This window comes from Pimephales promelas, chromosome 22, assembly GCF_988280905.1.
Source record: "Pimephales promelas chromosome 22, fPimPro1.hap1.1, whole genome shotgun sequence".
NCBI lineage: Eukaryota > Metazoa > Chordata > Actinopteri > Cypriniformes > Leuciscidae > Pimephales > Pimephales promelas.
Genome location: NC_142790.1, coordinates 4,290,443 through 4,307,642, shown reverse-complemented (window position 1 = coordinate 4,307,642; position 17,200 = coordinate 4,290,443). Strand labels below are relative to the sequence as shown.

Sequence of the window (17,200 nt, the reverse complement as noted above, 5' to 3'; positions counted from 1 at the left end):
CCACCGTAATAGAAGGGAAAAACACAGCGGACAGTGATTGAAAAGTGTCAGCGACACAAGGGTTGTTTTTCTTGGCTGGAACAGCTTGTTGTCTCAGAGTGACAGATGACAAGACGTGCCCGGGTGCTGACGAGGTAACGATGATTGCGGCAGGAATAATGAAGGGCATGCTGACAGCGAGCGTGATTACATTTAGATCTCTATCTCCCCTGCCAATAAACCAACACGGCTGCTTCTTTACCTGCTGGGATTAATTAAATCAAAGATAAAGATAATAAAGGTAATTGCAACCGCCTTCATCATGGTTCCTAGTCGGATTCATGCTCCTGCTGTTTACACACACACACACACACAGGTGTGTAAGCAGCAGCAGGAACACAGACACTGTTGTTACAGAAGTTGACTTTTTCATGAAAACTAACACATGTAATCTCTTCCTTTTTGTAATATGAAGCAAAAATAATGAGAAAAAATAAACACAATAAATTCAATTGTGGTCCTCTTTTTCATGCCTTTTACTTTTTGCTACATTTCAATGTTCTTTTGTATATACTGTAGATTTTAATGTTTTACCTTTCAGTCTTAAAATTTGACAATTCATTCAAACAATTTGAATTATTTCTTTACAATTACGATAATCTAAACATTGTAAAATAAACAAACTTAAATAAACATACATTATATTTATTTATTTTAGTTGTTTGAGTTGCATATTCTGAAAATTACTGATGTCATTTAGGTCTGCCTACTTTTCATCAGTTTGAAAACCACATATGAGTTCTTGCCAGTCTTGTGACTTGAGCTCCATGTTGCTGTTTATCAAGGAGACAACCGAGTCAGTGAAGAGTGGCTTTAAATATTATCAGTGACTTGTGAAGAAAATAAAAAAAAACAAGGTAAACATTTCGTGAATGTAATATTTGTGTGCGTCATTTCCAATGAAGCTGTAATTTTGACAAACTTGTTTAATTGTGTAGCTATATTTAGAATATATACATAAAATAAATTATGTTTACTTCTGAGATGTGGAGGGGAATGTTTTGGATGTGTCAGAGAAATGATGGACATGACAGAATTCTCTTGTGGCGCATGTATGTTTGCAGTAATTTTTTTTTTTTTTAACAAAATTAAACTAGTGAGAGTGTGAAAAGTGTTTTAAGGGAGTTATTTTCTAAAAGTCCTCAAAGCCATGGAATATGGATTATGGCTCATTTGTCACTCATCTATTTTTTTTTTTTTTGTCACAAGTGAAATTTTGCTTTAAGAAAGTTTTTCTGCATTGAGCAAATTAATCATTTTACCTCCAAAATGCTCATTACCATAATTCATGTTATGGTAATAAATATTGTAATTATTTTTTATTTTTTTGTATTAACATCAAGATGTTACATTTACATGAGAATGCATACATATAGTATGTAATGATGACCAACACTATCTCACGACCAATTCGTACGAATTCGACGCATGATTAAAAAGTGGCTAATTCGTACAACCTCACTCGTACTAATTCGTACGATTTGTCTAAACCCACGTGATGGTTAAGTTTAGGGGCGGGGTAAGGGGTAGGTCATTCGTATGAATTCATACGAATTGGCCAATTCGTAAAATATGTACGATTTAGCAAAATCGTATTAATTCGTACGAGTGAGGTCGTATGAATTGTTACGAATTAGCCACTTTTTAATCATTCGTCGAATTCGTACGACTTGGTCGTGAGATCGGGTTGACCTGTGACAAAAAAAAAAAAAAAAAAAAAAAAAAAATCTCTATTTTAAATTGTCCTGCATTATTTTGACAAAGGATTTTTTTTTTTTTCTAACAAACACGCAATTAATATGCGGTTATAAAAGCTAAAATGACAATGCTCTTTAAAATAGTTTCAGATAGAGTGTAGCATGCCACGCCGCAGGGCATTAAATGTAAATGTCACAATGAAAAAAAAAAAAAGTATAATCACAAAAGTAGACTTTTTTTATGCAAGACATATTTTTATTTTTCTCTTTCGATTTTGGTGTGAAATACGGGCTGGACATGACATTCAACAGTATGACGCATTATATTCTGATCACTGTTCATTATGGATTGTTAGACTAGATAAAGAACATAGTGCACTGTTTCATCCCCGAGCCATCATCCTCAGCATCTCAAGACTTCTGACTCTGCATCAAAGCCTTTGTTATGAAAGAGGTGGAAAATTGCAGAGCATCATCCGATATGAAACAGAAAAAGGATGTTATCCCTGTGATCTTCAGCCCACAGAGACCCACAGCCATAAACTGCATAATGATCATATTATAGGCGTCATAAAGCTCTGTTTTTGTAGTCCTGCAAAGCTCGTTAGAGAGATATATCAAACTTAAAACATTACCCTTGAATAACTTTGGCTTCAAAACTACATTTCTTTATTCTCCGACTCTCTCACATCTTCATTGTAGCTGCCAGCTATTGGAATGATCCTTTAATGTGAACATTTTCATCCATTACTTCTCTTTATACTCTCTCAATATAGCTCATTTAATGCAAAAATATCTTTTAGTGTTAATCGACCAAGCATATAAATGAGCCCTATGAGTATTGTGGTATCATTTAGTGTTCATTAGCCTTTTTTTACTCAAGTTTTTTTTTTTTTTTTCATAGCTCAAATAAAAGTAAAAATGCTTTTCTTCTGAATCTTGTTGTAGCTGAGCAGTTTGAGATCTCATTGAGATGAGAAGCTTGTTTCCGCCACTGAATATAAAAATAAAATAAATAATTGTGACTTTATCTCACAATTCTGACTTTTTTTCTCACAATTACGAGTTTATATCTTTTATATAATTATATCATTTATAGCCAAAATGATAAGCAAGTGTTGCTTTGTTTACAGTTTGTAAATCTGCAATCTGATAGTTTTGTTTGTTTTTTTGTTTTTTTTAAATGACGAATATATAAACTATACCTGCTGGTATTAGACGCATGTGCTAGTTGGCAGTCAGCTGTAGTCTTTGTGGTGTTTTCAAGCGCAGCTTTTTGGCCTAGACGCAGGCGACGCGAGGTGACAACACAGCCAGCTTTCTTTGAGTCGAGTCCTTTAACATCAGGCTGATGTGTCACGGCCTTTAGGAAGACATCTACCAAATACCCTAATGACTGTATGACATGTAATTGCATAACACAGTCTCATCCCAAAAAGTCATATAACTGACGTTTTGGGACGTATTTTGACCATACGTCAATATCCGCCTTTTTAGGGCCCCCTTAAACGTCGCTAGATGGCGATCCCGGGCCGTCATACAACTGACGCTTTACCTTTAACGTCAGTTAGGTGACGGGTTAGGTTTAGGGTTAGGTTTAGGTCTGGGGTAGAGTTAGGATCCCATAACCTCATCTACCGACGTTTAAGGGGGCCCTAAAAAGGCGAATATTGACGTATGGTCAAAAGACGTCCCAAAACGTCAGTTATATGACGTCTTGGGATGAGACCGGGTTGAATTGCAAAGATTCTTATAGTAACTGTAGACTATCTAAAGTTGACAATCAAAATAAAGTGTTACCTTTTTTTTTTTTAAATCTGACAATTGAGACTTTGGGAGAATTTGCCTAGGAGAAACAATGGCGATATTAAAAAGATCTCATTTGTGATTGTTCGTTCTGCCAGATAAGCCCCTCTGTGGACTGGGCAGCGGTGGGCTTGAGTGTCTGCTTGTGTTGAGATTACTCTCTAATGACACTTGAAATCCCTCTCCATGAGCCCTAGGTGACGTAATAGCTCAGATCTGAACTCCTGCCGATTTGTTTTTTCAGAACTCAAGAGCGGCCTTTGTCCATAAACTGCAGCGCTGCGAGTAGGTTATGAGATCTGTTTGAATTGGTTTTGTTGCCATATATTTGACAATGTGTTTCAAAACTAAAACTGTTCAAGGTTCTGTTGTCAGTTCCCTGGTGGTTTACTTGGCATTTGTTGAGAAAGTTTGGGCCATATGGGGGATTTACGTGCACACAGATAGGCTTTCCATTGTTTTCATTTGCATACAGACCATATGGGGTTTGACACATTAGCAGATACTTGATGGCCAACGCAAAACAAAGAGGTGATGACTAGTGAGAAAAAATAAAAGTCTGTTCTTCTTGCGTATGTCGAACAGGCTTATTGCACGCACATTCATTATTGGTGTATGAGATCTAAACTCTTGAGTGATTTGAGGAGAATCATAGCAGTCTCCATTTGCTAAATATTTAATCTCATTGCTATCTAGGATAACGACTTCTGATCACATTTGTCTCAGGGTATTGAACAGACATGAAGTGTTTCTTCTTAAATTGTATTATTAATTTGTGCACGGCAGATGATATGATATCACTATTAATAGTACATTGGATGTTCTGCAGAAACATGCCCTATTAAAAGTGGGTAAATAATAATAATGGATTTTATTTGTAATGCGTGTTTCTAAAACCCAATAAGGCACTACAGTGAAATACATGGCGCATGGATTCCTATATAGGAAAGTTATCTGATGTACACAGTTCGTTAATAGCTGTTCTTATTTATTTAATTGTATTAAGAAACAAACAAAAACTACCGCAAAGGGGAGACTTGACTTGACTTGACTTGAGTAGTTCACTTTTCAAAAAACTTTTGCTGATAATTTACTCATCCAAGATGTCCATGTCATTCTTTCTTCAGTCGAAAAGAAATTAAGGTTTTTGATGAAAACATTCCAGGATTTTTCTCCATATAATAGACTTCAGTGGATCCTAAAGACACTTTCAGTACAAACTGCAAACTGTTCAAAGGGCTTTAAACGATTGCAGGCGATGAATAAGGGTCTTATCAAGTGAAACGATAATAAATAAATAACAAAGTTTAAGTTTTATAAGCTCAAATGCTCGCCTTGCACTGTTCTGTGATGCACGTTTGTGACTCTCCTGTTCGAACTCGTTCATCAAAATGAACAAATCTTTTTCCGAGTCAATTCATTCGTTTCGTTCACTGAATGAACCAAATAACTCAGAAAAATATTCGTTCATTTTGATGAACAGGAGAGTCACGAACAACATCACAGAACAGAGCAAGGCGACCATTTGAGCTTATAAAACCTAAACTTTTTTATTTATTTATTAAATGAGCGATCGTTTCGCTTGATAAGACCCTTATTTATCGTTTGGAATCGTTTAAAGCCCTTTGAACAGTTTGCGGTTTGCACTGAAACTGTCTTTTGGACCTTAAACCGTTTGGTTCCAACTGAAGTCCATTATGGAGAAAAATCCTGTAATGTTTTCATCAAAAACCTTAACTTGTTTTCGACTGAAGAAAGAATGACATGGACATCTTGGATGACACGGGGGTGAGTGAATTATCAGCAAAAGTTTTTTTCAAAAGTGAACTACTCATTTAAGAATAAATAGGGACATGTGAGGCATGTCAATTGAACCTATAATCAGGTAAAAAGATTGGTAGGGGGTTAGACAAACAACAGGAGAGTACATGGACCAAAGATACACACAAACCATGTGCTCACAACAAACAAGACAAAAACACGAGCACATGGCCAGCAAACACAATTACAAGCCACGTGCTAACACAAAACGAGACATGAACACGTAGCTGATGAGAACACTCATAACCCGTGTGTGTTCATACAAAACAAGACAGCATGAAAGCATGCTGCCAATGAAAAACACAAGACAAAACTTAACATGAAAGCGTGAGGCTGATGTATGGAGGCGTATTGCATTCACTTGAAGAAAAAAAAATCTACTCTGTTTTTCTGAATTAACAAGTTAATTTTTCATGAGAAAAAAAATTGCTCTGTTTTTCTGAATTAATGAGTTAATTTTTCATGAGAAAAAAAAAATTTCCTCTGTTTTTCTGAATTAATGAGTTAATTTTTCATGAGAAAAAAAGTTTTTGCTCTGTTTTTCTGAATTAATGAGTTAATTTTTCATGACAAAAAAATTTGCTCTGTTTTTCTGAATTAATGAGTTATTTTTTCATGACAAAAAAAATTTGCTCTGTTTTTCTGAATTAATGAGTTAATTTTTCATGAGAAAAAAGTTTTTGCTCTGTTTTTCTGAATTAATGAGTTAATTTTTCATGACAAAAAAATTTGCTCTGTTTTTCTGAATTAATGAGTTAATTTTTCATGAGAAAAAAAGTTTTTGCTCTGTTTTTCTGAATTAATGAGTTAATTTTTCATGACAAAAAAATTTGCTCTGTTTTTCTGAATTAATGAGTTAATTTTTCATGAGAAAAAAAGTTTTTGCTCTGTTTTTCTGAATTAATGAGTTAATTTTTCATGACAAAAAAAATTTGCTCTGTTTTTCTGAATTAATGAGTTAATTTTTCTTGAGAAAAAAAGTTTTTGCTCTGTTTTTCTGAATTAATGAGTTAATTTTTCATATATATGAAGAATATGAAGAACTATGTTTTTTTTCAGTCTTTCAAATACAAGAAAATTAAGTTTTTCTCATTTCCAAGATATCACCCAGCCTATTTCAAAGCTCCAATGACAAATCTCACAATTAAATATATAATGGGAATAAAACATTTCCCAAATTAGAAACGCCCAGCTTTAAAGGGTCACTGCGGTCCAGGTCTTTAGAGACCCGTGGCCCTGAACACAACATATTTCAAGGTGTCAGGGAGGCCAGTGAGGCAGTTCTCCTGTGTAAGCACTACCGTCGAGAAGAGCCAAAGAGGCCAAAAGATTTCTGGGATGCTGACTCTGCATTTGACTTTAAGAGTCTTAGCTCAGAAAGTGCATCCGAGGAAATACCAGTGCCCTACTTTAAATGGTTTGTTTTTTATTGCATGAACCAACTGATGGGCATATAAAATGCAGCTCCTCTTTGCAAACTATGAAAATAATTCCACTGCTCCATTTTAGTTCAGAAAAATTATGTCTCAAATGTGTTTCTCGAAATTAATTTCTTTCAATGCAGAGAACTCAGTCACACACACATTTTAAGGCATCATTGATGCCCTCCTGAAAGGAATTGTTGACAGAAGAGCATTTTGATATATTTTAGGGCCACATCACTACTAGCCATGTTTCCATCGACACGTTTTTATCCGAATTAAGTGATATCGAATGAAAAAAGCCTTATGGAAACAGTAAAATTCGATGAAATTTCATGAAAATCGACTCAAATGAAATACGTTCGGTCTCATCGAATTTTCTCTTGATCGATATACGGCTAATGCGATAAAAGCTGATGGAAACGTTATTTGCCGAATAAATAATTAATTGCGATTAAGTTTTATGCCCTTTTATGGTTGCAACACGTCAGAAGACGAGTTCATTTCCGGCCAGTCTGTTTGCGCACACATGGCGGATGTCAACAAAGACAGATGTAAGTGGACAAAGCAGAAAAAGATGCTTCAACCAAAGGGTTTCCGTGAACCACGATCTCCCAGAACTGATTGAGCGCTCGTCGTTCCCAAACCACAGTCACCTCCGCGTCGTCGGGCATCGGCATCGCATCATCATAGCAATGTTTATAGCGTCGTTGTTTTCTTGGGTTAGTTTTGCTTGTTTTTACGTGGCTTGGTTGAATTCTAATGTAGAATGTGGTCTGTTATTTCTAGTTAACAGACTGCGGCGCTGCTAGTATAACACACCGTTGCCATGGACGCAGTTCAGAGACGGAACAGACTATTTTATTTAGCAGAAGCAATACTCGTTTTTAAATCAATAAACTCGTTTTTAAGTCATTATTTTGTGTCAAATGATTGATTGATTTATTTATTTGGTTGATTTATATGTAATAAGCAGGATAATATATAGCGAGGCGGTTGTGAGGCGAATACAACCGCCTCGCATTATCCCATTCATATGTCGCTAGCTGGCACATAAGCATTATTATTAGCCTTCAACTTGTGAAATATTGATCATTTTTTGGTAGATGGCGCGATCCGTTTTGTCTAACAAAAATTTGTTAGCAAAAGTTTGATTGAATGTTGTTCGATTCAGTGCGAAAATTAATGGAAACACCTTGAAATGTCTCAAATCAATTCGATATACCAATTTGATCGCAAAACAGCATGTGACGTCATTACGTACATGGATGGAATAACACACTTTCACCAGCTTTATCCGCATGAGTTTTTTAACCGAATTTCAGATAATTCGATTGACAAGTGGACATGGCTACAGATCCCTTGTGAAAAGCCAATTCCAAAATAGTGATATGTAATGTCAAAATATATTTTTTTTAATTTGTCAAAGCATGCTCTTAATATATTTTAACAGTGATCATTTCTCCATTAAATTATTGGTTTTGGCTGTTTCTTTTATCTATAAAAGATGTCTGGACCATGATGTTTAAATTTAAATTAAGATTTTAACGTTTGTGTGTCTATGGGGGTGTTTTTAATATGCTTTAATATGAACTATGTGCAAATTCATAACACTATTGCTAAGTGGTTTCTCCTTAAAACTGTGAAACTGTGAAAAAAAAAAACGTGGTTTGAAATCGCGAGTTTCTTACGTCAAAAACAACCTTATGAACCTTTTGACTTGTGAATTTGCACATATATATATATATATATATATAACATTAAAAGCTTGATTTTCACTACAGAATTTAAGTCCTACTTAACTTAAAAACAAACAAAAAAAACTTTTCAAACGTATGCTTACCTACATATACTTCTATTTCTGTTTCATATTTTTTTGCATATACTTGAAACATTTGTCTATACATATTTAACATTTAATTAATAGTGTTGATTAAATGGTTAATATAATGAAGCTTTGTTACTGTAGCTTTGCTTAGCAACATGCTAACACTAAACTATCAATAGTAATTGCTGAAGCTATTTGCTTGTTTGTCTGGTGTGCATGTTTGCCGTCCATGTGCTCCAGATCTGTCATATTATATTGGTTTGATGTTGTCTTGGTAGGCAGTACAAAGCAAGGTTGCACTCTAGCATTCTGGAACATGGCAGTATGTTGTAAATCTATTGTTGTTCAGTGAGGAGTCTTTTTTTTTCTTTTCTTTTTTTTTGTCCAGGCTTCAGTGTGAAGGACTGCAGAAGATGGACACAGCTCTTAATCACAGATCGGTGAGACTGCAGGAACACAGACTCATTATCAAGAAGCCCCTGTGTCCACCGAGACCAGATCAGTCCTTCAACCTCCAGAACCCAAGAGGATTCGGCAAACACCCATCCTAATCCCTCCGCTCACTCAGTGCCAGGACACTCCGAAGCCCTTTAACTAATGAGGTGCTGTGGAGACACCCTCACAGCCAGGTGCGGAAATGTACACTAAATCAAAGACCAGGTAGATGATGGACATAGACAGAAATGGAGGGGGGCAATTGGTTTCCTGTGTTTTCAGTGTTTTGGAAAGCAGTTGGTTAGTGCATTTGCAGAAATAGACTGACCCGACATGTTTATATCAGTGGCGTGCGGTCCATAGAAGCAGTGTTGCATACCCAAACCATTTGTGGATCTTGCTAATTAACATTAACTATAAATTACTATAAATACTCTTGTGTGCGGTGTACCATAAAGCTTACACGATAAAATGTTATCAATTATACATGTTATTCTCCGTGATGTATTAATGTGTCAAACGATGGTAATATTCTTTAAAGGGGTGATGAACTGAGAAATCAAATTTTCCTTGAGATATTATAAGAATATCCTGTAAGTTTCAGAACTAAAAACGTCCTTGTTAGTCCAATAAAAGCTTTTATTGACACCAGGCTTAGCAAACGACTAGTTTTTCAAAGTGGGGAACTATGACGTCAAAGAGGATAAAACACCACCCCTGCAGAAGGAGATCAACGCCTACTTCAACACGGCCGGTTTAGCCCCGCCCACCGATTCGCGCATTACACGCATAGCTAAATAACATAGATGCCTACTTCATGATAACAAACCGGATCGAGCTACCGAGCAATACAGAATATTGTGCAGTGCCAGATTGTGGAAAAAGACAGTCGCTGCATGAGCTTCCTCAGGATTCCAATAGGACTGCATGGATAAACTTTATTTTTAATGACGTTCCAGCTGATGAGGTAAAACATTGTCCGTCTGTTCGCTTCATTTCTGGATTTGCAGACCGATTAAGAGTAAAGAACGGTGCTGTGTCGTCTATATTGGATCTGACAGGAATGGTGCAACACACGGACTCTGGGTCGAACATGTATGGGCGAATCATTCTGGTTGCCATTTTACAACATTGGACGTTTTCAAAACAATCCACGTGTACTGACGAGTAGGGTTGGGTATCAAGAATCGAGTATCGATTGGAACCGAGGCTAACTTTTCGTTTTTCCCGGAATTGTTCAAAAGTTAAAATTTCGATTCCTAGTTTCGATATTCACAGTCCGCCGAGCGGAAGAAGAAACCGCTGAACAACACCAACGAAGAAGCGTCTACCGGAAGTGTTGGCATAACCGCGCGAGTCGAACATGAGTACCTTACGTCGCCGATCCAAAGTGTGGCTTCACTTTTCTAAAAATAACGAAATCTCGGCAAAATGCAAAATTTGTGACAAAAGGAGTATTTTTACAGAAGGAGTATTTCCTTCAGATAGGCCGTTGGTTAGCAAGGTTAGCTAAACTTTTTTGACCCTGCCTCTTAAAAGAATCGGAATCGAGAATCATTAGGAACCGGAATCGAAACAAGGAATCGGAATCGGAATCAGAATCGTTCAAATTCAAACGATACCCAACCCTACTGACGAGTGAGTAGAAACTCTTCAGTGCGAGACGCCCATAAAAACCGAGTGTTATTCAGCTAGGCTCAAAACTAGGGTACAAAATAGTCGATTACTTACTCATTTTGATATTTTTGAATGCAAAAACCAAGCGAACATCATAAGTTGACCTCAGACAACAATATAATACAATTTAAAAAGCCAGTTCATGACCCCTTTAAATCTGCCACTCACTATAGTTCCGGGTAAGCGGATCCAGTTTTGCAGCGTATGCTCTTTTTTATGGATCGTCGCCACGGTTCCGCGATCTCATTGGTTTGCTGGCTTATGGGGGTCACTTGCCCAAGAAAAAGAGGATCAATTTCCATTTGATTCCAAACAGTTTTACCTTTTTCTGCATACTCTTACATTTACTTATAGTCTAACATTTGAAGTGAATCAAAACAGTCCAACAAAGTTAATGGGTATTGTTTAAAATTCATGTATAACGTTGATGAAAGGTTTTGATCCACTTCAGATGTTGACTACTGTATATTCTGCAAATGAATATGGGATCGTGACATCCTGCAGCCTATTCTAAGACAACAGACATAACTCTAACAATAGAATACACTTGCAATAACATTTAAAAAAGGACAGAGGACAGCTGAACAACTTGAATGTTTTAATATGTCAGTCTTGAAGCAAGTCAGGCGTGGGTCTAAGTAAGGTTTTGTGTCTAATTGCTCCCCGGTGATCACTCTACAGGGCACATTCACTTGAGTCTCGAAGGGGTTTGAGGAAGGCGAGACTGTAGGCATTTCCTGGCTTGATGGCATGATGTATCACCGTACGTTTCAACCAGGTAAATCTTCACCTTTCTTACTGAGGTTATAGCAACTCTGACACTTGATTAAACTCCTAAAATGATTAAAAGCATAAATAGTCTTGGCTTTGTGACATTTCTTTTCAAACTCCAGCAATCTTGAGCGCACAGCGAGTCAAGCGTGATTAATTAAAACGTGTGGCTCTCACTGTCGAGGGATTAATTTTCGTGATTTAACTGTGTGAATAGGTTTTTTGACTGTGTGAAAGTAATATTTCAACATCACACCTATTTAGTGAAGCCTTGGTTAACCTCAGGTTGTTTGTCATTAAGTCCACCCATGTTTTGCGTCATGCATAATAACATGAATGTAGGCTCTGTTCAAAAACTAGTGAGCTGCCTTAAATTGCATAAAAATACTAAAGTATGCATGAATATTGGACAAAATAGTCAATTTTGTAATCAGCAGTATGTTGCGTACATGTTATGGAAGGGTGTCTTCAATTATATTCACTATCAATTCTACAAAATAGCAACAGTTTATTAATATTGGCATAAGAATACATAACCATCCAGTGAACACTAAATGACCATCAGGTTGAAGAGATAGTTCACTCAAAAAATTAATTGATGTCATTATTTACCTTCCCTCATATCATTCTAAACCCGTCAGACTTTTGTTAATCTCCGGAACATAAGTTAAGATACATTGGTTCTTGCTGAAGCTCAAACGTGATGCGTAACAATGAGAATGAACCTCATTGGTTCTTGCTGAAGCTCAAACGTGATGCGTAACAATGAGAATGAACCTCATTGGTTCTTGCTGAAGCTCAAACGTGATGCGTAACACGAGAATGAACCTCATTGGTTCTTGTTGAAGCTCAAACGTGATGCGTAACAATGAGAATGAACCTCATTGGTTCTTGCTGAAGCTCAAATGTGATGCGTAACAATGAGAATGAACCTCATTGGTTCTTGCTAAAGCTCAAACGTGATGCGTAACACGAGAATGAACCTCATTGGTTCTTGAAGAAGCTAAAATGTGTTGCGTAACACGAGAAGGAAACTCATTGGTTCTTGCTGAAGCTCAAACGTGATGCGTAACACGAGAATGAACCTCATTGGTTCTTGAAGAAGCTAAAATGTGTTGTGTAGCATGAGAAGGAAACTCATTGGTTCTTGTTGAAGCTCAAACGTGATGCGTAACACGAGAATGAACCTCATTGGTTCATGCTGAAGCTCAAACGTGTTGCGTAACACGAGAAGGAAACTCATTGGTTCTTGCTGAAGCTCAAACGTGATGCGTAACACGAGAATGAACCTCATTGGTTCTTGAAGAAGCTAAAATGTGTTGTGTAGCACGAGAAGGAAACTCATTGGTTCTTGTTGAAGCTCAAACGTGATGCGTAACACGAGAATGAACCTCATTGGTTCATGCTGAAGCTCAAACGTGTTGCGTAACACGAGAATGAACCTCATTGGTTCTTGTTGAAGCTCAAACGTGATGCGTAACACGAGAATGAACCTGATTGGTTCTTGCTGAAGCTCAAATGTGTTGCGTAACACAAGAATGAACCTCATTGGTTCTTGAAGAAGCTCAAACGTGATGCGTAACACGAGAATGAACCTCATTGGTTCTGGCTGAAGCTCAAACGTGATGCATAACACGAGAATGAACCTCATTGGTTCTTGCTGAAGCTTAAACGTGATGCGTAACACAAGAATGAACCTCATTGGTTCTTGCTGAAGCTCAAATGCCAGCTTGCTGCAATGAATTCTGAGATGGCCTTTTCAATGAGACACACCACTGTACCTTTTTTAGACCTAAATGGTGGATATAAGTAGCTAAATTGTATATAAATAACATTCGCCCCAGTGACAACTTTTGTACCATTTTTATTTATTTATTTTTCCCTGAAAGTGTTAACATGTAGTGTAAATAGGATTTGTTACCTGCAGTATCTCTGAAAGTATTTTTGGTCTTTATTCGGCTTCATTTAATCTAAAGAGTGTTAAAAATAACATCTGTTTCTCTAAGAGCTCCGAGACGAGATTTAGCGTCATTCTTGCGAGACATCTCAAGCTGCTGCTAGCAGTAGAAATCGCTGGAGAACTGTTAAGTTTTGATAGAATGATTACAGTTCCTGCAGTTTCCATAGCTGCCAAGATCTCCTGCACTTCAGATTTGAGATGATACCAAATTCGTTAAACCTTTCCTTGAACATGAAAGCACAACTAAATTGGACATGTTATCTTTGCTTACACTATAATTATTTGCGAAGTTGTTCAGGTTTGTGCCAACACAGTCCAATGTGAGCTGGTCTTACTCTTTGCAAACTTGTGGAATATCTCTGTTTGCGGACAGAAGCTCAAGACTCGGAATAAAAATATAATTTATTTTGTTACTCACCATAAGAACCATGATTAATCCTATGGTGAAACGTCTACCCCATGATATATTGCATTTCTGAAGGAAAGTTTACCTTTCAAGAAAGACGGATGTTGAATTTAGCCTCATAAATTTAATAATAACCTTTCCCTGGGATGTATAAATCTTTTTGGCGGGAAGGGAAATGTATATTCAAGCAGAAGTTCCATGCATTCCAGAAATAGAAGATTACCAGTCAACGTTATGATGTCCCATATGTATAATCTGACTGTTGATGCACGCTCTAGAATTGCTTCCGAGTTAAGCTTTGGTGAGTTTTTGCTGAGTTTAGTTCCTTCCGGATGTAAGTTATCATAACTTTTCAGAGAAACTTATTCCTTTAGGCATAACTCGTTTCTGTTTGATTGCAGCAGCAAATGTCATTTTGGATGATGCAGCACAATAACTTTGCATGTTAATTTAGAAAGCCTGGGATTTTTTTTTATGTCTCTGCAATATGAAGACAACCCATCAAAGTAATTCTAATCACTGACAGAGGCCAGGGGAATAATTAGTTTGTGTGTGTGTGTGTGTGTGGTTGTCCTTGTACTGTACGTTTTCACACCGCATTTCTTCTCTGTCCTCAAAAGTCTTAAGCAAAGCTGATTAAAGAGTGAGAAAATGGTTATTATTCATAGTGAACGGCAAAACTGATTTTCAAGTTCTCACATTTATTTAAAAAAAAAAAGAAAATTCTGTTTCTCTGTGATCTCAGAACCTGATTGGGACAAGTTCAAAACAAATGTAATGGATGATCCTGTACTTATTGTGAATGATTTATTGCACATTATTCCAAAAACATGTTTAATAAGTTTAATAAGTTATAGGGGACATTTTTCTTCGACTGATATATATATATATACCTCTAGCAGTCTCAACAAACATCACAATGATAATAACATATAAAATACAATGGACGAAAACATGTCACAAACAAAGTGCAAAATTCACAACCATTTGTCTAAGCATAAATTATCTAAGCAGCCCATTTTAAATCAATCTAGAATTAGAAAAGAAACGAATTGATACAAAATGAATACATTGGAAAATTTAACAGATATAAACCATAGGCTGTAGCCTACACTGTAAACAATTTTCCTGTAAATTTTACAGTAAAATACTGGCAGCAGGGTTGCCAGATAGTTACTGTATTTTTTACAGTATAGTTCTGTAATTTAATTTACAGATTTTTACTGTATTCTCTGATTACAGTAAATAACTGTATTTTTACAGTAGTTCCATGAATCTTTGTATTCGCTATATCTGGGAAATATGTAAAATGCCAGCTGAATTTTAAATGTTAATTATTTATCAACTGCATAAGCTTTAAACAATTGTTTTTAAATTCATTAAGTGTTGTATAACACGCAACTTAATTCCCCTATTACTTCACAAAACAAACAAACTATTCAACATCCTATAAAAACAGGTCAACATTTATTTAATTCATAACTTTAAAATATGTATGAAAAAAAGCATAAAACAGTGTATTTTGTATTTTTTTGTATTTTATTTTTATTTACAAATGGACATGAAATTATTATTTTTTTTTAATTACTTAAAACAAATAAGCCATCAGGGCCCTTAACACAAAGAAGAAATACGCAAATGACATTTAAAACGACAAGTTGACCAACATGATCATAATAAAATGGTTCTGAAAAAAAACAAAAAAACAGACATGAATGAATTGTCACCTCTTCGTTCCCAGACAAACATGTCCAAACAACAAGGCCCCAAGTGAGTCCAAAAAACGTATGATCAAAATGGAGAATAATTCAGCTCCGGATGCTGTTCCATCACAGGATGCAAAGAGTGGCTAGAAATATTGAAAAGGACATTACATTAGATATATTACAAAACATAATGATACAGTCAGAGACAGATAGAGGGATGACATTACAGTTAGAGTCAGATAAAGAATATTAAAAGGTTACAATTAAAGGAAAAATAGATATTTGTGTGTGTGTTTGTGTGTGTACTTGCATTTCAGAAATTCCACTGAACACACCACTTTGCAGGGAAGAGTGGCAACATACCTAGGTATACCTAGATTGTTAAAAAAAAAAAAAAAAAAAAAAACATCCGTTAAACTCTCCACGTTCTGTGGACGCACACACATAGCCTACTCGAACTGCTGTACTAATTCATAAAACTATCATATTCATATCCTATCCATCCATTCATACAACACTTCCTAGGACATTTATAACAGTCTTAACAATAATATTACTGCATATTATGTACTACTTAGTCGAACTTCCGAGAACTTTTATAGGCTTATATATTGAAAGAGCACCTCTACCTCTCCTCAGCTCAAAGCAGTCTGATCATGGCGCGAACGGTAATGGCGTCACGACGATAGTACAAATACATAAAAAAACCTAATTTTCCAAATTGACACTAATGATGTTAAAAACAAAAATATAGCGTTTCTTAGCCAAATTAGTATAAAGTAAATAAATGAACATCGACAGGAAGGATCATTAGTGAAAAACATCCATACACATTGTGAATTACTCATGAATAATAACATCGGTCACGACGTAAACATACTTTGAAATTTGAAATTACCCATTAAACATAAAATATGCAACCATTTAAGACATTTCTCCTTACATAGAACCTGTTTGGCATGGGTTCTTTAAAATTGAGTCAAGAACCCCAGGGTTCTGTTTAGAACATTTTTTTCCCCCCTAAGAGTTTAGATTGAGTTGCTTATGAAAATTTAAAATTAAGTTTCATTTAAGTGAACATGAAATGTTTATCGCATCCTATTTTACTTGCATGATCAATACTCATTTTGCCATACACATATTTGAAATTCATAGCAATTGGGTTTATAGTGTCCCGTTAAGAGAGCACATGTTTTATGTAAGTTATAATTTATGTATCCGCTTGAGATTTTTTTACTCTGGGGGCGATGAAGCTTCCAGAAGATTTAAAATCATAACTACGGCAAGAACTGATGTTTGAAAAGAACCGCTCACCTGTTCCTATCCACAAGTTTCCTACGCCCCATGAGGCCTTGCGTCAAAAGTGGGCGCGACTTCCGGTTGGAAGTAAACAAAGCGCGATGTGACATGCTTGACACTCGTTCATTCAACAGTTGACAGTCATTCAAGTTATAGCGATTCAAACTAGCTAACGATGTGGGAACACAACCTCAACGAAATTAAAAAGGGTGAAATAACAGTACCTTTACCCTCCGCAGTAGTTGATTGGGAGTATTATAATAACATTATTAATAATCAATACTCATCAAGGCATGGTGACAGACAGTTGTGCGAGCTGACAAACAATTAAAAT

At 36.1% G+C, this 17,200-nt stretch overlaps 1 protein-coding gene across 2 annotated transcripts in view; it reads left to right on the top strand.

Annotated features, from left to right (window-relative positions):
* The window catches only part of adarb2 (adenosine deaminase RNA specific B2 (inactive)), a 516,612-nt gene that overhangs the window by 141,260 nt on the left and 358,152 nt on the right, over positions 1-17,200 (top strand). For both annotated transcript variants that reach the window (XM_089125947.1, XM_089125946.1), the window contains 2 exons: positions 9,001-9,241; positions 11,406-11,502. In XM_089125947.1, the coding sequence (XP_088982073.1) occupies positions 11,475-11,502 (28 nt within the window). In that variant the 5' untranslated portion in view covers positions 9,001-9,241; positions 11,406-11,474. The remainder of the gene's footprint in view (positions 1-9,000; positions 9,242-11,405; positions 11,503-17,200) is intronic.